The sequence below is a fragment of the Tetrao urogallus genome (assembly GCF_951394365.1).
Source record: "Tetrao urogallus genome assembly, chromosome: 7".
Classification (NCBI taxonomy): domain Eukaryota; kingdom Metazoa; phylum Chordata; class Aves; order Galliformes; family Phasianidae; genus Tetrao; species Tetrao urogallus.
The window spans coordinates 13,105,053-13,127,477 of NC_136820.1; the positions used below are offsets into that span (position 1 = coordinate 13,105,053).

At 39.3% G+C, this 22,425-nt stretch overlaps 1 protein-coding gene across 2 annotated transcripts in view; it reads right to left on the minus strand.

Moving 5' to 3' along the window:
• Positions 1–22,425, minus strand: part of RBMS3 (RNA binding motif single stranded interacting protein 3) — a gene marked incomplete at both ends in the record, with an annotated part of 439,102 nt that overhangs the window by 334,287 nt on the left and 82,390 nt on the right. Inside the window, one exon of one of the 2 annotated variants that reach the window (XM_079538692.1) lies at positions 4,601–4,770. In XM_079538692.1, the coding sequence (XP_079394818.1) occupies positions 4,601–4,770 (170 nt within the window). The remainder of the gene's footprint in view (positions 1–4,600; positions 4,771–22,425) is intronic. The other variant, XM_079538691.1, reaches the window with a different exon arrangement.

Genomic DNA, 22,425 nt, shown 5'->3' on the forward strand with positions numbered 1-22,425 from the left:
TTTTTCCTTTGTTGATTTAATTAAGTCCTCTTATAACCTCTGGATCACAAGAAAAGTCCAAATTTGTTGAAGGGCAATGAGATAGTTAACCCAAACAAGAAGAGCAATAGAAATTGAAGATTAGAGAAGGTACGTTACTGGTGCAGGTGGGGAGAAATAGCTTAGAACAAAAAAAATATAGGTAGGTTTAAACTATCAGACATCAGAAGGTTGAAACAGATTTCTTTTAGACCATAAACTTGGCATGAAAAATTCATGAGTGACTCAAGACTGACAGGGATTTTCTTTTCAATACATGCCAGTGTCTTATAGTATGGAATGCACAAGGATGTGATTTTTTTTTGTCATATGTTACTGGTTTTTAAGGCAACTTTTCTTGTCAGAAATTTGTGTTGGTTTCGGTGGAGGAGGGGAGGGAAACAAAAGCATGATCTCTTTCCCCAAATTCCCATTCTGTTTTCCAAAAATAACTTTATCTTTTTAAGATATTTTGAATCTGTCTTCTTCAGCACACACATGTAAGAAAAGACAGGCAGAAATAACAAAATCCTCTGAGAGAAACTGTAAGTTTGTGAAATGAAAAATGTTTCAAATTAGTAAATGTTCCGTTTGTGAGTTTTCCCTTCTCCACTAGGACATACTAAGTAAAAATGTGATGTGTCCACTACACCAGTGGGGGACTAAGCCATCTGTGTATGTTTTCAAGAGAATTTGGAACTCTTCAGGATGAAATAAAATACAGTGCATGACAATATGAGTGACAAGTCATATGAATGCTTGATAAGCATTCATAAGAGAATTCAAAGGACTTCAAAAGAGAATCATTTATATTTTTTTTGTACTGAGACACGTGGCATGTTTTTCTGTCTATAATCTGTAATTTTTTATCTTATGGTTGGTTACCTTTCCTCTTGACAAAAACAGTGTTCTGACTGGAAAGATTTGGCTGAGATGGATAATACCATTACAAAAGTAGAGACTGTGCACCTCAGAGTAATAAGTGTGAATGACATGGTATTTACTATATTTTTTCATAGCATATTTAAAACCAAATTTTTAGACTAACAAGTTCTGATGATCAATATGATCAGGGATGGGCATTCACCTTCTTTCGATTTCATGAAAATTCATGAAAATTCATGAAAGGTTAAGAGTGGCCAAGGTCCATCTTTGGAAGTCTGCTTACTCTGCTTTTATGAGAATCCAGGACAAAAAGATATATTTACATAAAAGAAGAGCATATTCTTAATAAATATTTTTATCAACTCTTTTTCATTGTAACTAACCTTTGACAGCACAATTGTATAAAGTTCCAAAAGACGAAAGTGCAACCTAACAGCTCTCTGTTGTAAAAGAGAATTTGATGCAACTTTGCTGAATACATGTTAAACCAGATACTGAGGATCTCAACCAAACAAAATAAAAACCTTCCAACAGCAATTTTTATTATTATTTACTCAGTTACCATACAGCCTATGATGACTTGTTTTCCTTTAGTTTTATGAACAGTTTGACAGATTACTGTGACAAGGTTACTCTTAAATTGATAGAAGGTTTGATAGTGTCTGAACATTTGTCAGAAATGTCTGCCATCATGTGTAATGGACTCTGCACTTCAAGCATCAATGGTACTCCAGTCTGCAGTTTTCTGTCCTATGTTCTATACACACAACCTAAACACACGCAGCAGAAATACAAAAATGCACACAGGATCCACCAAGACAGCTCTGCACTTTATCAAACAATTCTGATGAAACAGTTTCTCTTCCATAGCCACCTGGCAGAAAGCAATTAAACAAAAAAATGTTACACATCACGTTGAGGGTGGCTCTCTTGCTCAAATAAACCTGGAAATGGGATATGCTATGACAAATGTACAGAGCCACAAGCATTTCCAGCAGTCCCTATACTTCTGAGAGAGAATTATTGTGTTTTTAGAACATCATTCCTCAGACCTGCCAAATGTCAGACACTGCAAATGACAGTTGTACCGCTGGCAGCACTGTCACATGCTGCAGCAGAGGACATGGATTCAGAAGGGCTCACAAAGCGCTGGCAGCCAGCCCTAGGGGAGCCCAGGCTACATCCTGGGCATAAAAAGGTTTGGTGAACACCTTTCCGAAAAGCTGCTCTCTACAAATCCTGCATTGCAAATAATACTGTGATTCACAGAATGAAATTCAAGTTCTCACCTCATATCTTGTAACAAATTAGATCATTACATCTATGCAGGAAGTCCAGAAACCAGCACCTTCAGCTGTTTTGGGAATACCTTTTCGGCATCTTTCATTTGTGTGATGAGACCCCAGTTAAGGGGGTTAAGTGAAAGCTGTTTAGGAGGCAACCACTTCTAAAGACACAAACGTATGTCCTGTATGTATACATAATTATATGTACAATAATATAATGTATATTACTATTTTACTACATTACTTACACAACTGCAGGCTGCTGTTGTATGTACTGTATTTTTTTGTTTTTTGTTTTCATTTTTATGAGTTAAGAAAGCAGGGATCTATACTTTTATCCATCTCTACTACATAACCAACAGCAAAGGTGAAGAAAATATCTTGCCATCTAATACTTTAAGAGTATACATGTTATCATGACAAATTCTTGTATTTTCACATTTAATTTTTCCTACATTGTCTTTCCCTTTTGCTTTGATAAATACTTCAAAACAACTATCCAGTTTGTCCTTAAATCCATGCAGCCAAAGGATAGAAAATCAGCAAAATAAATGTCAGCATTTTTCTTACAGCACATCTGTTCACACAGGAACTCCATGATAGCAAGACAAAGCTCTCTAATCACAGACCAGATTAAGTTTAGTGAAGCACATTAAAATTTTGCCACAGTGCAGTGCCAAAAGGAAGTTCTCGGATAGTTGATGTGCCTTTCCCATGCACAGACAAGGGGTACGAATGCACTCTCTGAACTGGGTTCAAGTAACCCACAGCTGCCTTGTGCCTCACATCTTGACTGCAGCACCAAATACCACTGCTGTGAGGCACCTGCAGGAATAGTTAGCTCATTCCTGCTCAGCTGAAAATATTTGTCTGAGCTCGGAAAGGGTAGATTGCTGTAAGTCATCCAGCAAATTTGCGTTCTGAATATGAGCAGAGCTACAGTCAGTTTATACCTGCTGAGAATCTGGCCCTCAAGCTGGGGTTACCCATGGCTGTCACAAGTGAGAAGTGTCAATGAATATTGTTTGCATAAATGTCAGGAAGGTACATTCACAATTGAACTTGCATCCAATATGAAATATACCCAGCACACTACTCCTGTGAGCATCTGAGTTGTAGTTACTTCACAAAGACAAGGTCACAGAGAAGACTCCCAAGGTAACCCTGCTCTACTGAAGTTCACATCTCACTTCAATAAGTCTTCTACTTCCAGCTCTGGTCAGTTGTGTATTCATAAGACACGTTTAGGGGAATTCTCTGGCTCTTCTGGTGAGAACCGGGAAGAGCAACAAGACAAAGTATATAACATCCCATTACATTCTTAGTCTTATTCCAAATTTTAAAACAACAGCAATTTGGTTCACATCAGTAGGTAAGCTCCAGGCTGCTCCTTACTTTACCAACATTTGTTGGTCTATATTGAAAATGCTGATCTGCAATGAAAAAAACATCAAGAAGACTGTTGTCTTGTGGAAGAAACTATTTTACAACAAAAGCACTTTGCTCCTATATCACAGAGGAGGGAGATAAATTTTTTTTTAATGGCTTGATGTTATTCTGACACACACAAAAAAGTGTTATTCTAAATTCTACCCAAGATATCGCTGTTTGGAATCGCAAACTGGATTATCTCCCTCCCACTTAATCAATAGTAATTAAGACATTGGAAATCAAATCAGGTTCTCATGTCTACCTTTATTACTTACTAGTCAGTCAAGTGAGGAGGGTTAACCAGGTGCAGTGTTTTCGGAAACTGTTCTGTTGATGATGCATGAGGAGCACAGAGCTCCTTACTGTTGCCTCTCCAGTGATAAAACACAATAAAATGGATATTTATCAATAGAATTTGCAAATATGACTCTGCAGATAAACAGAGGGGAAGAAGGCGCTACTTTCTACATCATCAGTTCTCAGTGGAACTGCAGTTAACTAGATGTTTACTTCAAGGCCACCTTCCGTGGGTTTCATACTTGTCAATCTATCAGACCAGCAATGTGTGACACAGCCCTCAAAAGATGTGATAAATGAGTTGAGGTGGGAACACCCATGTTTTGTCATTCCTGAACTTATGATTCACAGATTATTGTAACCATAAAATCTGTCATTAGGGAGTTTATTTGTCATGCAAGTCTCCAAGTCCTTTTTTTTTTTTTTTTTTTCTTCTAAATTTTACACAGGAAATAAACCAGATAAGCATAAGTCAGTGTGAAGGTCCTCATCTCTCTATCCCCGAAAACTCATTACCAGAAAGTTTTCAGGGCATTAATGAGCTGTTTAAACTCTATGAATAATAGTTAACCTTCAAGTGCCGGAAGCTTCTGACATCTTTCAGAAGACATAGCTATTGACAACTGAAAGATCAGCTAAGATATTTTCCTGCCCAAAGAAGCAAGTACTTTAATGGCACTTACGGCTGGCACAGCTTGATAAGGTCCTGGTCAGTGGTGCCGGGTGGAAGGCCTCGAATATACAGGTTGGTTTTACTCAACTGCTCTCCACTGCTGTTGTTGCTGCTGTTGTTGCTGCTGTTTGTGCTGGGGCTGGGAGGAGCCATGGGGTGGGGAGCTGGTGCATATGACTGCTGGAAAGAAGAGAAAAGAGGCTGTTACTGGAAAATAAGAGCTGTACACTTGTGTGCTTTGCCCCGGTAGCTACGAACAAAAGACGTTCTCCTCCTGTCCTCCCTGTCCGTGTCTAGTCACTCATTCCCTCACAAAAAGGAGACAGGATGTGGTGTCTAGGTTTGGTTACAAAGTGCATTATTTTACTCTCCACTTTACTAGAATTAAAGCTGCTAGATCATGAGGCTACTTTATCTAGATCTCAAAATAAGTCTCTGAAAGGATGGATACTCAGGAACAATTAGCATTACAGAAAGAAGTTTAATGCAATCTGCTTTAAGAGTATTCCAAGATAAAAATAAGAATATCCAGCCAAATGTATGAGAGCTGATACCAGAAGCATAATAATCTTATCCAGACAAGAGGAGCATCCAGTACACACATGGGCAAGTGGAAAGGGGTTTGGTAGCCTGAGAGAGGGAGAAACAAAGTAGCCTGGAAACATTCTGTCATAATGAATGTCTTTCAAAACAGAAAACAGGATTTGGAAAAGTAGGATAGAACAGCACCTCCCACTCTTGGGAACTTACCCACTTCTGAGGAACCACAAACCACACACAACCACTGAAAAGCATGGCTTCAGAAAGGAAGTATTCTCAAATGGAAAACAATACGATCTTCTAAATCCCCTGAAAAACACATGCTATGAAAGAAGACGCAACCTCACATTGTAAAATTACCTAAGCACCTCCAACCTGGGGCAACACACTGGATTTCAGCTGCTGCAACCATTCCTGGCTCAGCACATTTGCTTGCAACAGAGTGCATGGCAGGATGAGGACATGCCCTGACCCTGTTGTGACCTACGTGGAAAAGCAAGGGAGAAAGTCTGGGGAGCTCGGAGATGCTTTGGGAAAGAGCTGGTTTCCACAAGAAGATCAATGTAATTTGCTAACACGGTTGCAGCTGCAGGTAAATGCTGGGCCAATGCCAACTTAACCACGATGGCCAAGTAAGGGCAAAACGTATGCAATTTTCATTATAGCAGCAATGACATTTTTAGTGACTTTTGCTGTGCTAGTTCTGTATTTAGGTCTTGAAGAGAAAATATTGAAGGCTGTGAGTTATTCTGATCACGCTAATCAAGAGTTCCTTTCATTTCAGTGCTCATACTTTAGTGCTTATAATTACGCACATAAAAAAAAAAAAAAAAAGTCAGAATCCTGAGTGGATAGGTACTTTTAACTTAGGAGCTTTAGTCTCTTTCAAACAAGTCCCTTTTGCTTAGAGGAGCCCCAAAAAGTCAGAGAACTTAAAGGGAGCATCAGTGATGGGTGAAGCTCAAAGGCTTTGATGAAACACATGAAACACCATGCGCACAGTGATGCCTTTCCTGCTGCCTTCTCCTTCCTCCTTCCCCATTTCTCTCATTTAAACCATGACAGTGGGAACTCATCAGGTGTCAGGACATCAGAATTTCTCTACAATCCAGTCTGGTTGTAATGTGGCTCAAACAGGACTCACTAAAAGGAAAAATCAGCTTAATAGACAGTGGGATCACCAAACTAGCAAGTAATGACATTCACTCTGATCCCCAGGAAAAGAGAAAGGGCAACGTGCTTCCTTCTCCCAGTATCTGTGCAGATACTTCTGCTGACAATCAAAAGCACTTAGTACATACAGATCATATTTCCCTGCACACACACTTTACCACTGGGTAATCCTCAGCCAGCCAAGCTTCAATGTCATTCCCAGGAACGGATTCATGTAGCATACCCAGCACCACCATGGGGAGCTGCCTGGCTGCATGCAGTGCTGAGGACATGGCTGGATCAAACCTCAGACAGCACTAACATCCACCCAATGGATAAACCATGTGTCTTAAGGCATCCTGGCAGAAAGCACATTTCAATCTCAGAAAACTCTGGGGCTGCTGCAGAGGTAAATGAGGACATCCTGTATCACAGCACGGGAAACATTCCATAATAATTTCGCACATTTTGAGCACTGATAATTAAAAAAGAGGTAACATTCTCACTGCTTCATCCTCATGCTCCCAAGTTGAACACTGAACGCACGTAAATAGCGTAAGGATACAAAGCCAAAATTTTCTGCAAGTCAATAAAATCCTGTGTACTTAAATTATTAATTGTTATTATTATATATGTGTTTGAGAGGGATAACGAGTAAATGGCCTATTCTCGCACCAACCTAATAAGAAAAAAAAAAAAAAGACAAGTGGAAATATACCTTTGGAATATAAAGAACAGTTTTCACTCTATTATAAGATCTTTATCCTCATGCAGAGGAAAGCACTAGGGGCCTAATTCTAATTTAAGCTTAAGCCATTTTATCCCCCTCAGCCAACTGAATGGGGACCTAGAAGTGAACTTGAATCACACTTACACTGATTTTTTGAGGCCACAGCTATGGGAAGGAAAAAAAAAAAAAAAAAAAAAAAAAAAAGAAAAAAGTCAAGTCCTCAGGATACCCAGAGAACTAGGCCATGGGATAGCAGGTCTCTCACGCAGGAGCTGCTCGGATTGTAGGGACACACACACACACACACTCAGGGTGACCCCAGCACTCAGAGATACCCTAAAGGGTACTCCAATACACCATGCCGTCTGCAGAAAGACTACAAAATCGCCTGCACTGGGGCTGATGACATCTTCTGGCTGGTTGCCAGGCTAAAAGCTTCAGGTCAGAAGAAAGCTTTGGATTCTCATTTCCTGAGTCGAGGAGTGTATGACTGATGGCATGTAGAAGTATGTAATTTGCCTCCAAATGAGCAAAGGGTCTTTTCGTTAATCTCCACGTAATATCTGGACTGAAAGAAATGAATGGCAACCTGATGATGATCCCAGATAGGGAACTCTTGCCGCAGGATTCCAAATGGTGCCAAAGGGGGCACTGTCTGGGGAGCCGTGCACACCTGCTGGAAGCAAACTCAGGTCTCCTCCTGCCATCAACTTGCTCCATGGCTGGGGCAAAGCAGTTAAACCATCTGCCACAAGAACCCAGCTTTCCACAGTCTCCAAACACCTTGCCAGCAACTGCAGCCACCTGGGAAAGGCATTTTCCCAATGCAGTTGAGCGCCGGACCTGCAGCACTTGGAAGAAATAATTATGCAAAAATCTACATGTTTTACTTCAAAAGGGAACTGGAATTCAAAGACTGCTTGGCTGTTAATTTTTCAAGTAACCATCTCATTTTTCAATTCTCATGCTTCATTATTCAGTGGGGAGTTGGGGGGAATGAACTGGTTTGTAGATCATTCCGAGCAGCTTATTAATTTAGCATGGCTGGCTAATAGCATTTGTTTTCATCTTTGATAAATGAATGAAATTTCTTTTTCACTATTTAAAAGTAAGAAATTAACGTACTTAATTCCCACCCAGTTTCAGAAAAGCACCCTTACACTTACACCCGAACACCAAGCCCTCAGAAACAACGTGCCTCATACAAACACTCACAGCTAAGTGTGAATAATGAGATAGCTTGGTCCTTCTTACTCAATAACCCAGAAATGCTGAACCAGAAGCCTGCTTAGTTTCAAAATGAACAACACTTCTCCTTCCAACATCCAACCTCCTTACGCAAGAACGGTATTTATCTTCCCATGGCAACCACAGCACTCTTATATAGTTTTTCACTTGCTGCAAGTTTGGTCTAAAGTGTTTTTCTTCCAAAGCAATATACTCTTTAAAAAGACAAATTTTAAATATTTTTCAAATACAGTTTCTTCTGGATAGGAATCACAGGCCTCAGATGCCAAGTTGTAGAGTCTGCTTTATTAGCAGCAGCTGGCTCCTTGGCAGGCTTCTGAGGTAGTTGGGCTTGTGGTTTTGGAGTGGCCTTATAGCCTAGAACACAGCTGGACAGCTATGCTAATGGACTGGCCAATTTGTTTGTATTCACCTTTGACTATCCCAAGTTTGTACTCTTTTATCCACTTGAAAGTAAACTCTTGGAAAGATTCCCCAGCAACACTGATACATTGACTTTGCCTATCAAAATACATATTTTATATAAAAAAAATACAATTACAACACATGGCTCTTCATAAAAGCATGCGCTATTTAACCAATTGTGAACACACACAATCCATTTCACTCTGATCTGAGTGTTTTCCAGTTGCTGCTTCATCTCATTTAAAGTCCAATTGCTACACAATTCCCTTAGCTACTGAATGGAAGATAAAATAAGGCAAAGTAAATACAAATAAATTGTCCAAATATCACTTTACAACTCACACTAGGAAAATGATCTTTTGTTAACACTCTGTTGTACAAAGGATTTTTAATTAATTAATTTCTGAGGGCTGGAGGGTTCTTTCAGGCCAATTATAGCAGTGATGAGAGGATACTACCAACTCATAGGCCTGTTTACGGGATTTTGTAGGTGATAGAATGACAAATCTCAAACTAAGCCAAAGATATTCATAGCTGAAGAAAAAGTAGGACAAATATGACAGAAAAAAAAATGAGATAAAAAACACAGCAACTCTTCCATCCTGGGTTGGCATCCTCAGTGAGGAACAGCACCACAAGTAAAACACATTTCTTTTCCACAGCCAACTGGAATAGAAAAGCAAACAAGAGATGAAGAATGGAACTGGCAACACCAAAACCTTGTGCTTTTCAGAAAGTCTGCAGTCAGAGGAGCTCAAGTCATTGTGTTTTTTCTTGACTTTGTATGGCTTTCTTGGGTCTTACGAAGTCTATTTATAACTGATGTCTAACTTCTACATCCAGCAAGGGCCTGAAAGACGGAGCTTTTCCTGGATGCTTCCTTAACATTTTTAGATCTTTCCACAGACATCACCAACAGATATATTTGCATGCACACTTTTTAACTTCTCTGCACAGTCAGAAAGTTTCATGGTTGTTTCTTCAGAAGCAACAACTCACCCTTTGGCAATTTTTTCCAACAGTATGGAATGGCATATGAAAATATATGTAAACTCAAAAAATGAAGGAATACAAAAGGTTAAAAGCCTTTTCCAAGTGTCCTTTCAACTGAGAAGACCAGAGCACACATCAAGAAGCTTTTGGTTAGCCTCAATCACTTCCAATGCTTTTAAATGTGATTTGATGGACATAAAAATGTTGAGTCAGAGCTGCTGGATCACACTTCTGTGCTACCATCCTATCTCTGCATCACCCCAAGCCAACCATTTAGATTCCTTACGTCTTATGTTTACTAATCTGTAATGACTCTTCCTTACCTTGACATGGCATGGCTTATATAATGCACTGTGATAGCTGAATGAAGATGTCTTACTGAGGACTGCAATATTACTTAAAAACGGGGAAAATACTATAAAACTGTAACTTAGCAGTGGAAGTTATACCCAGCCCTTTTGCAGACAAAAATAATTTATGCATACAATTGATTTCATTATCCTGCACCTAAACTGAATGAGTGAAATCATTTTAAAGCTTAAGAAAAATAAAATGCCAAAATGCCAATTGAATTAGCTTTCTCATTAAAGATACATATTTTTTAAAAAAGCCCACAAAGAATTATTGAAAAATAATGCTCTCTTTTCATGCTTCTTGCATACACTGAACATTACTTTTTTTTAATTCTGTTCCAAACAATATCTTTAGCCCACAGGAAAAGGAGGCCTTAAGTTAGGCTTACCTTTTCTTTTCCCACAGTAAAAAATAAAATAAAATAAAATAAAAAAATAAAAAAATCAGTCCTGGAACAGGTACAGTAGTCTTTCTAAAGTATAAGTAAAACTGGGATTTGATGGGTCAGTAAAGTGCTTTCTGAGATTTTTGTTTCACACACAAAGCTGTTGAAATTAGTAGTCTAAATACTCCTGAGGCTTGAAGACAGCAAAAGCACTGGAACTCCACAAAGCACAAACAGGCAGAATTTAGCTCAGTCTTCTCCACTCTCCCAGCCACAGCTGCTACTTTACAGCATTTTATTGACAGGTAGACAATAGATAGGAAGAAAAGCCCCAAGGGAAGAGGGAGTTCTTTATTGGACAATACCCAGAAAGTATGTCTCATTTTATATAATTCTGCATGCAATAAATGTATGCATTAAAACCAAGTAAACAACAACAACAACAACATGAATTCACTCTTCTTTGCTATCATCAATAGCACAGAGTTTATCAACTGTTAACCAGGGTGACATACACCAGAAGCCTGGCAATTTTTTCTCACTGACAGAAATATCTTATGTTTTCCTGACTCAGGAGCCAAATGAAATACGTCAATCTGCATATTCCCCAGCTTCCCACTGCTATCTAACGGGAAATCTCTAAAACAAATTTGTCAGCTGGGAAGAGGCTAATACTGAAGGGTGATGAAGCATTAAGAATCAAGTGGATTAGAGCACGCACCGTTAGGACAAACTTGCCTAAGGTCATCTTGCCTAAGGACAAGCAGGCCTTGGTCAAGCGCAAGGCACCGGAAGGGCACAGAGATGCAGAGCGTTGCATGCAAACTGACCTCCACTGCTCCTGGGTTTTGGTCACTGAAAAAACATGGCTGCAAAGGCACCAAAATCACCCCTTCGCCCTCTTCGCTATTCCGGCAATTAAATTACTCATCTCATAAGTGATCTTCTGTTCACCCTGCACTGCCTGAGGCTCCAAATGAAACTATGGCAGCTTCCCGAATTTAGAGCCTCTCGCATTGAAGCAGGAGGGTACAATCTAGTCCTTAATACTAAAAAGCCAAAGGCTAGGAATAAAGTTGTGTCACGAAAAAAAAATGTTTTCCGCCCTGGAAAGCAACCTCCCCGGCCTTGTTCCCTCCCACTTATTTTGTGGCAGAAGCCCTGGTGACAGACCATTCCTGGGCATTATTTATCTTCCAGCAAGGAAGGAGAACACTTCCTTTAGATAAAGTATTTTGGCAGGTTAGCAAACTCGTAAACAATAACCTATATTCTTTGACATAAATTAGTGTTATTGCTTCATTATCCAATCCATTCATATTTTATCGATGTACTGAGACAAAATGTGAACAGAATCTCAGATCTTAAAAGTACTAAATCTGGGCAATCTGGACTATAAAACATTGTAATTCTCCCAACAAGAATATTTTAGAGCACAGATCACAATATGACAGCAATTACTGCCTGTAATACAGCAACTTTGTGGTGAAAAAAATGGAGAAAAAAATAGCAACTTGAAGTAAGTAGAAATTATTACTTATGTTTACATTCCCAAACATTCTGAGGGCTACGATGATGAGTTTTCAGTTCATTTGAAGTTTAAGAATAAAAAGGCGGATCAAAAGCCCGATTATTTAACTTACCAAATGTTTGCAGAAACAAATGGGGTTTTGGCTCTGAAAAGCTAAATTTACTCTCTGAGTATTTGTTTACATGTGGCAGACTAAAAGTACGCTGTAAATTAGAAGTACGAGGCACATGCTGCATTGTATTGCATCTCTGCACCCGGTACGCACATACCACAGCACCGATGCTGATGTGAGAACCGGAGTGCAATAAAAGACCACGCCATAAACCAAACTTAAAGCACAGAACAGAAACAGTACATCTGATATAATCCCTTTCTTCTCCACACGAGAACTTGGTGAGCAGAGACCAGAAGCAGATGTCTTTTTATTTGGCCTTTTGCTATGCGAAAACAAAAACATTTTTTTATCCCCCAATCTGACCCATGTTTACTCAGTTCATCTTTTCTACATAAGAATTAAGTAGAAAATCTGCCACTGTTAACACAAGCATTGGTGAAGGAAGAACCAGAGGGAGGCAGAGCTCTCCAGGCAGAGCCCCCATAACCTCCCCACAATGCTCCTGCAGATGTGCAGAGGGCACACGTCCTCTCTCCAGGCAGTGTTACCAAAAGATGAGCTGTACCTCTCCTCCCGTGGCCTAAACGATCCATAAAACACAGTGTGATACCATTGGGACAGAATGTGGGGCATTCCACAATAGCTAGAGGTCATGTTTTCCTTGGGGTCTGTTGGGCTATGGCAATGTTCTAATTTCAGGCCAAAGGCCTGAGAATGCCCACAGAAACTCTGAGCCATCACGAGCCTCACCACATTTCTGCTTCCAGTGCGAACTCCTTTAAAAAGCATATGGTAACAAATAGTTCTTAGAAGAAGTGCCGTGCAAGTTATCATACATGATACCCAACTCTTTGCAAAGAGAACAGTAGTGAGAAACAATCTCATGAGACAGATGCCCATAAATGTCATTTAAAGAACAGTGAGAAAGCCCTCTGACAGTAAGCTGATACAGCTAGAAGACTCTAGATGACAGCAACAAGGGTTTAGGCATCAGCATAGGTGACCAGCTGGCCAAACACTTACAAGAACCCTGAGGGCAGCTGGGCTGAAACCTCAGAGAGGCCAGGAGATCAGAGCAGCTGCACGTGGTGTCACCACAGGAAGCATCAGAGTCTTAAACTCCACATCAGGAACTCCTCTATCCCATTCTAGGTAATTCTTTACATCCTGAAAACAAGTTGTCTGTGAGATAGGCTGAGATTTACAATGAGGTCACAATTACTCTAGATACAAAAGTGTCTGGGCTCATGTAACAACTAAGATGAAGTAGTGGCTTTCAAATTTGCAGAGAACTCAGTGATGAGGTGGGGATGAAGCTGAATATCTTCACCAAGACTAAGACAGTTTTGAGCATCACACTATCAACATCCCAGGAGGGCACAAAATACTTGGTAGCATGAGAGTAACCAAGATTTGCCATGATAAATTTAAACACTTGCTTTTTCAGCTACTATCACTAGGTGCTTAAACTTGTATGCCAAAGAAGTTGAATGCATATGAACATTCTCCATTGTTACTGTCCTACAAAAAAAATCTCAATTTCCTCCAGAATTCATGCATCAGACATAGGAGGTAGCACAGAAAACGGTATTTAATTTTCTTTGATTTAATAAGCACCTACTGTAATTTACATTCAAATTTTCTTCCAGAAACCAATCAAATCCACTTGAGACAAAATTTATGAAATACACCAAGTAATTAATGCAAAAACAGAGAAAGTCTTCATTCTATTTGTGAAATTTCCAAAATTACACTATTTCTTCACAGGCAATTCTAACTTCTTCCTTAAAATTCAACATTCTATAAAAGATACTACTTTTGAGGATTAAATTACTCAGGTATGCTGTGAATATGGAAGAAAAAAAAAAAAACACACAACCAACAACAGTTGACTTTTTAAAAATCTATTAAAAAATATTTCTATTTTTTTTGTGCCCATTCATATATTCATTAGGAAATCACAAATAACTTAGACTAAAGTTGAGTTCTAAAGCCAATGGGCACTCATGATGCATACCACAGACTAAGGCAAAAGTTCATACTCCTCCTCCTGCATCTTATGTGCTCCTCTGTACGACTAGATTTCACAGCAGGTATTTTTCTAGCATACACGTTATTTTCATGACTGAAGGTCCTGAGAATGACATGATTACTAAATGGTAGAGTCACTGAAAGATTTCTTGACAACTTGTGATATTTTTACATCTGGCTTTGCTACAATTGAAATAAAAATCAACCTCTTTTGAAAAGTAAAAATCACACCTGAATGTCCACTTTATTTCAAAAACAGCAAATCTGTAAATAGGCGTAAACCTCCTCTGTTGATTATATATATGAAAGATTCATCATTTTTTTACACTGTAATCCAGTATTATTCATGCATTTTCCATTCTGATTTCCACTACTTTCTTCAATACTGCAGTTTAGTTTCATTAGTCAAAACAGTCACCTATTTCTGCTTTGTAGGACTTATCAGAAGAAGAGAAAAAGGATCTAGATTTACTATGCTGTAAATTCCTTCCCTCATTCCTTCAACAACAGATTGGATTTCGGTGCTCGTCCAAAGTTTCAAATGTCATTTGACTCATACGCTCAGAAAGGTTGACTCAAAATATCCATACAAAACTGCCTTGCCCATTGATAAGCCTATCCTACTGGTTTTTTTCTGAATAGCCTTAGAATGGCTCATAACCTGTGCAGAAATTTAATTTCATCATGAGAGCTATCTTCTCTCAGCTCCCTAAAATCATAATTACTTTCTGCTGAAGTTTGGGCGGTAACGAGCCAAGTACCTTGCTAAAATACACAGATCCAGCTCAAGACATTTTGCCCAAACTATTTTGAGCTTTGTGCAGCATGCTTTTTTCATGCGACGTGTAACATTACTAAGGAACTGAACTGGTGCACAGAGCTCAGAAGTTAAGAACCCTGCATTGTGGGGATTCAGCCTCTGTGTAAAATCCATCACAGCAACAGGGATAGAACACCTCCTCTACGAGGATAGGCTGAGAGAGCTGGAGCTATTCAGCCTGGAGAAGAGAAGGCTCCAAAGAGACGTGAGAGCAGCCTTTCAGTATGTAAAGGGGGGGCTGTAAAAAAGGACAGACTCTTTAGCAGGGTTTGTAGTGCTAGGACAAGGGGAAACAGTTTCAAGCTAAAAGAGGGGAGATTTAGATTGGATATAATGAAGAAATTTTTTACATTAGTAGTGGTGAGGCACTGGAATAGGTTGCTCAAAGATGTGGTGGATGCCCTGTCCCTGGAGACATTCAAGGTCAGGCTGGATGGGGATCTGAGCAACCTGATCTAGCTGTAGGTGTCCCTGTTCATTGCAGGGGATTGGTCTAGGTGACCTTTAAACATTCTTTCCAACTCAAACCATTCTATGATTAATTGAGATAATGAGGCACACTTCTTGCAAGTAATATAAAACCAGGGTAGCAAGATGTGTATGTTAAAATGCCTGATACAATTAGAAATGGGAAAAAAAAAAAAAATTGAAATTAGGAAACAAAACCCTACATATTAATCTTTATTATATTTCTCATCCAAATTACATCTTTTTTAATAAACAAAACTTAAATTTCCTTCTAAACTGAAACACTGGCTCCAATTGCGTCTGTTAGCTTGCTGGCTTTTTGACCTTTTAATATTCTTCATTCACACATGATTTATTTTTTTAAGTCTGTATTTTCTTTCTGGAAATAATATGTGTTTGAAGTTGTTTCAAATGTTAAATTGGGATAAGTAAAATTAAAAAGAAAGTCTCCTTAATATATTTCTTTAATAAATTGAACCAAGCTTCAGAAAAGAAGCTTGAAGAATATTAGCATGTGACAATACTGTTAATGTTTCAAATTAGATATGTATAAATCTTTTAAAGTCTTAATACCACTGTCTCAAACTCACAAGCACAAAATGTTGAGGAAAAGAAAAAAGGAATTTAAATCTAATACTAAAAAAAAATACATAGAAGCAGAATAAGGAAGAGCGAGAGCTACTATCAATTCTAATAAAACTATAATCCAATTGTAACAGTAACATACCATATTATCAGCTGGAATAGAAATTGGTTAGGAATACAAGGAAGGATGTCCATAGGTGTGCTGGGAACAAGAAAAAGACTAAGGAAAACATTTGCCCACTGTTGAATAGAGCAAGATGCTACTGACAAAGGACTCAGAAGAGATAGGGCAACTTGGTATTTTCTTTGCCTCAGTCTGCACTGAGAAGGTTTGCTGCCAGGCATCTCCGCCCAGTAGCAGGGTCTAGGGAGAGGGGTGCCACCACAGAAGAGGAGCATCAGATTAGAAACAGAGTAAACCAGTGTAGGTGATTCAATTGACTGTCACAGAGCCATTGTCACCAGGAGGCTGCCCTCTGTTTTTGAGAAGGTGTGGCAACTGGGGCAATATTCCATATGACCAGAATAATGGCAAACATTACTCTCGTCTTCAGGAAAATCTGAGGAATTGCACACTAGCCAAAGCCTGACAGCTCTGAAGAGCAAAAGCTTCTGGTAGTTGCATTTTACTGTAAAAGAGACAAAAAACGACTGAGAGCAGTCAGCACGGATGAGCAAGGGCAAGTAACACTCACCGAGCTTGCTTGCCTTCTGTTTGAGATCACTATCTTTACTTTCTGGTGGAGAACAGTAGATGATGTTTATCTTGGCTTTAGCAAAGCTTGCAACATGGTCCTCCATAGCATGCTTCTATCTAAATGGAGGCAGGTGTGGGAATGAATAGTAGACTCCTCAGGCAGCTGTCAATTTTTTAAAGTCTAAGTAGCAGCCAGGCCAGACTGGCGTTTCTTGAGCCTCTGAAGACTGACACTGTGATTCCATCATCAGCAATCTATGTTAGGGGAGGAAGTGTACCCACACCACATCTACAAGTAACACTGAGCTGAGCAGAATGGCTCACTGACTGAAACAAAGTGCTGTCCCAAAATACGACCACTTCCAGCGCTATGAGAAAGCACTGTTTCACACAAAACACTTCCACCTCATGAATAATATATGCAGAAAACCCTTCAAGTTTACTTACAGTCTAAACATCTAAAGTGATTTCTCCAGGTTTTGAAATATACATCCTACAATCAAATTCAACTGCACACAAAGGATTTACTAAAATGGACACATCTCAACTTTACTCCTTTGCTACGCTTTGACCTAAGTTTACTTCATTTACTTAATTCAGTGTGAAACAACAAAGTTCCACACAGATTTCAGCACCAACAGCATTTATATCAATGTGTTGACCTTTGGTTAAAGCAATTAGAAATGCTGAAAATCCTATTTCTCCATTTCCTACATGATTTACAGTGGTCTAAAGATACACTGTCTAAAAAAAAAGAAGCAGTACCATTTTTGGTGTGGTCTGTTTCTGGATCATTTGAAATGAAATAAACTGGCAGGACTTGAAAGATCTCCATGACTAAAAGATAACACAACTAATGCCAATTCCAGTTGCCATCAGATAGTCAGTGCTTAGTTTTGGCAAGATTTCAAACCCAGTCCTTTCTACTTTTTAAAACAGGGAAAGTGATCTGATGCCCTCCATCACGTCAAGGCAAAGCAGTGTGCTTGGACTACTCTCTGACTAGTTACAATCTCAGACAAAAAGTGTTGCACATAATAGATAAGTGGTAAGTACAAATTTATCTTCATCTTTTGGAAATTTAACTCAAGAAAACCTGAAAAAGTACTTCTTTCAGCAATCATAGCAGTGCAGAAATATACTGAAAGACATGAGCATGCACTGCAGGTCTCCAAGTCCTGTCTGAAGACAGCTGTAGGATTGCGTCGCACATATTGCACAAGGAACTAAATTATCACTAAATATCTCTGCAAAGGCTGTGATCTCTGTAAAGAGGAAGATATTTAAACAAATATTTGAAAGATCACATGTTAATGGATATTCACAACGTATCCAGATTCAAACTGGACAGGCTTGTGTCCAGAAGTTAAAAAGTCCAGAACTTTTTAACTTCTGAATTCTTGACTGTGAAGCCTTCTCTTCCTTTAACATAGAATCACAGAATCACCCAGGTTGGAAAAGATCTCTAAGGTCATCCCATCCAAGTATCCACCGACCACCAATATTTCCCCATTAACAGTGTTTGATAATAGAAGCAGGCGGTTACTCCACATTAAAAAAAAAAAAAAAACAAAAACCAAAAAACACTACATTTTGAAAAACAAGAAGTTCACCTAGCAAAGAGCTCTACAATTAGAGTTGCTAATAACAGGTGCTTGGGGAAATGTCATAAAAACAGAGAGCAAACAGCAATTATTCCCACTGCATCTTGCAACCTCTCAAGCAGAAGCTGCACACTGACTCTCAATCTAACTGATGCTGAAAGCCTTCTCTCTGTCCTAATATCATCCATTTGAACTACGGTCTACCTATGGGAATCAATTATACAATTTAATTTGACATTAATGGAAAAAAAAAACACCTTTCATTTTTAAACTACTGCTAGTAAAAAAATAATAGATGATGCTTCCCTTCTCTTCCTCAGTTCCTTAGTTATAACGAAAAATTCATACTGATTCTTTTCCCACCTTCTTCTTACAGTTCACAGTTCTATATGAAAGTGCACTATATTATATCCCAGGTCTTTCATGGATAATCTCCCAAGAACATGAGCTGGTAACAAGTACCCAATCAGGGGTATTTCTATCCCATCATTTTGCAGTAGATTTCAACACTGTCAACGTGCTGATGCAAGTGCCAAAATACAGAGTCAGATGATTGTAAGCACTAGACATTTTTCATACATTTTGAAAAATATGTCTATCTATATTCAAAAACATTTCTTCTTAGGCATTCCTCCAAATAGGAAAGAGAAAAGGGAATCTTACATTAAAAATACATACTCTCTTAACTGTATCAGTGTTAAAACTGTATTAGTGTTAAACTGTATCTGTGCCATCCTCCACATGCCTGATATTTTGGTTTTGTTCCCATAGAAAGGGATGGCTTGCTACTGCATTTCCTATTCTGAACTTTAGGCTGGTGTAGTTTCTGCAGGGCAAAAAATTTCTTTATCAGGTTGTTACTTATTTCACTTCGTGGGTCCAGTTAACATTGCAAATCCTTCAGTCCTATTACCCCCTACAGATGAACCTCTGAGCAAAGAAAACACATGAAGTGCCACAGCATCCCTAGGACAGACCCTAGATATAAAACCAGTTAATTCTGCCTCCTGCTCTGGCCACCCCTCTTGCTCAAAATTTCATCCTGCTCTCAAGGCATCTGAAAGAGCCTCTGTGACCAGCAGACCTTTGACAATCACTTGTCTGGTGAGGATGACCACAACTTGCAAATTCCTTTGTATGCTGGATGCTGCAGGTTTCTGAGTCACAAGTGGCCTCCGTGCATCCCCCGGGCTCCTTCTTTCCCTTACTTTTTCTCATCACTCAGATGCATCAGCAGCTGCCTAAAAGTGCCCCAGAGCACTAGAAGGAAAGGATTTGTTAGGAGCCTGGGGGTAAAATAGGTGGTGAATAGGATCAATATGCAGAGTCATTCACATAATTAGTAACATAACTCTGAGAAATATGGCAACGCTATTCAACTACATATACACTGCATTTCCCTTGTCCCCGTAACAGGTATCTCTTCAGCAAAGAAACAGTTTCATAGAATCAGTTACAGTCTTCGATGATAATTCTGCAGGAAAATAACTGGTATATTAGTACAAACTAGGAAAGCAAGGCTTAAAATACTTTTTCCCCAGTGCTGTGAAGTACACCACCATGCAACACAGCTTGGTTTTCCTTGCAGCACTTCCCTCCAGTGCTGCTAACTGCTACACTTTTGCAGTAACAGTCTGTGAGGCTAAAATTGGCAGGCAATACCTTCCCTTGCACCTGATCACATGATAGGAAACAAACATAAATAGGGAAATACAATATGTTCCTAAAGGTGGAGTTGGAGTACTTTCATCTCTATGACGGTTTAGGATTAAAAGGACGCTTATACAAGCAGCTTCTTGTGATACAATGTCTGTAACTGGCCTTATAATTCACATTCTGTGTGGTTTTGAAGATTACCTCTAAGTATGCTCCTAAACAGCCCAATCTAGCCTGAATCAAATTACTTCATGTCTATTGTACATACAAATTGTTTTATTAGGCACCACTGTGTTACCAGACATCTATTTATTCTAGCACACTTCTCCACAAAAAAACGCAAGCCTTTCAGGGGCTCCATCTCATTGAAACCTGTTATTTTACTGTTATTTTACACTTCATCCAACTCTTGGCAGGCTGCATCCCTGCCTCCTCCTCTGGTGAAGTGCAGCTGGCTGCAGGATGGGTGGCAGCACTGGAAAATAATACACGAGGTGATCTCTCTCTCTTTTTTCCTAAACATTGCCATGCAAAGCAGCCACGGCTCTTCTCTTTCTAAAACCTTGTCTAGAGGGCACGATAAAGGGGCCAAAGAAAGGGTAAGAGGAAATCCATGCAAACTGCAACATGGTTGACAAGGAAAAAGAAAGAGCAGCCAAATTATCAGCTGATTTAGAGCCTTTCTCTCTCCTGTATGAGAGAAGCAGACTTTTGCTCCCACACATAAGGATGTGTCAGCACAAACACTACCTAGTTAAAGTAGGACCATGTATAGCTAACACAACTCAAACTCCCTCCATGCTCTGACAACTTCCAAGCTTACTGCCTGGCTTGCTGCAGCCTGACTGCCCTGTGGAGGCCCCTCTCTGCAGCTGGGAGAACCCTTCCCCAAACAAAGCACAATCCTGAGTTGGACATCAGCCCGTAAGGTGGTGCCCAGGGTGTGCTGAGGCGCAGTGCTTCCAGCAAGCCTGAGGTAGGGACGTGCAGAGATGTTCTGCAAATCCCTGCAGATTGCACTGCTTCTATTTTAGACTCCTTAATTACAAACGGTGCTATTTTTGGCCCAGAAATGATCCAAGCTTTTCTTAAAATTAGCCACAGAATTTTACTTGACGCTCCGGCAGTGGGCATATCCACAAGCCAGTGACACACTTTCTAAACCCAGCATTGATCAGCAATTCACTCCGTTGCAATAACATTTCTGACAGCCTCAACTGGAGCCATCAGTTAACAAATACTGAAGCGGAGAATAAATACAGAAATATTAAAAAATTAAAAATAAAGAGAGGCCTCAGAATTAGCAGTTTTCACCCAGAATCCCAAGTTTGTGAGTTGCCGTTGCTGTTGAATATGAACCACTTCAGCCAACTAAAAGGAATTAAAAACAAACCAAGGAAGAATCCCTTTCTGACACAACAGCTGAGGAGCAAGCATGGCCATCCCATGCATTCCCTTCCAAACCCTGCATCCAGCTGCTGGCAGCAGGGGAGGGGCTCAGCTTCTTTCCAAATGGAACAATGCAGAAGAAGGATGTTGAGAGCGAGGATATGGATGCTCACAGACAATAGATGGTTTTACTTGTATTAAATTTTATCTTTTTGTCAACAGCCCAGGCACCAAGGTTTTCTTAGCTGCTCTGAAAAATTACTAACAGAAGTAGATGCAAAATTATGTGGATGTTTGTGATTAATTTCATGACTTAGAATTTTGAGTACTTCTTGAAATATTTCATTTTTAATCACAGCTTTTTTTCTTTAAACACATGCAGCATTTGTTAATGAAATCAAGACAGGACAAACAATTTTTACCTTCATAAGAAGCAGATCTTGCACAAATATCCAAATTATCTTATGTTCATTCACTAGGATCTTCATCTACCATTCCTATTTGCAGATTTGTAAAGTGGGCTCAAGCTACTTGAAAATCTCAGCAACAACAAAACCCTTCAAAACAAAAATCCATCACCAGAAAAGAAAAAAACTCAACACTTTCTCCAAACAAAACATGCTATATTTGTCTTCATCAGACAAAAGTCTAGCTGTGTTTACTGTCTAGATTGTGGCATGGGATAGGAGATATAGGCAAGATCATTCCCATGCCCTTGCACCCTAAGGCCGCCTCATAAGGAGGTATCAACTCTGTATTTTGAATTTAAAAACAATTATGGATATGAAAGGAGAACCTTTCTTCCTGCTCTGCAGAAGGTAAAGCTGGCAAGGTAAAATGCTCCCTATGCCCAATACCTATGTTAACTCTCACGCATGAAGAAAGTTAGGATTATTATCCTTTCTGAAATATAGCAGCATTGCTGATGCTAGCAGCTTATTTTTCTCTTTTTTTAAGCTTCCTTGGACTGATCCACAGACGGCTGGTCTCCCTTTTTAAGCTGCCAGTTAATCCACCTAACTGACACTATTGCTGTTATCATTAAAGTAGATTCCACTCAAGCTGCCATTGTTTAAAAGGAGCAGTCTGTGTACATAAAAAGAAAACCCTTTAAAACTCATTTTGAAGGTGT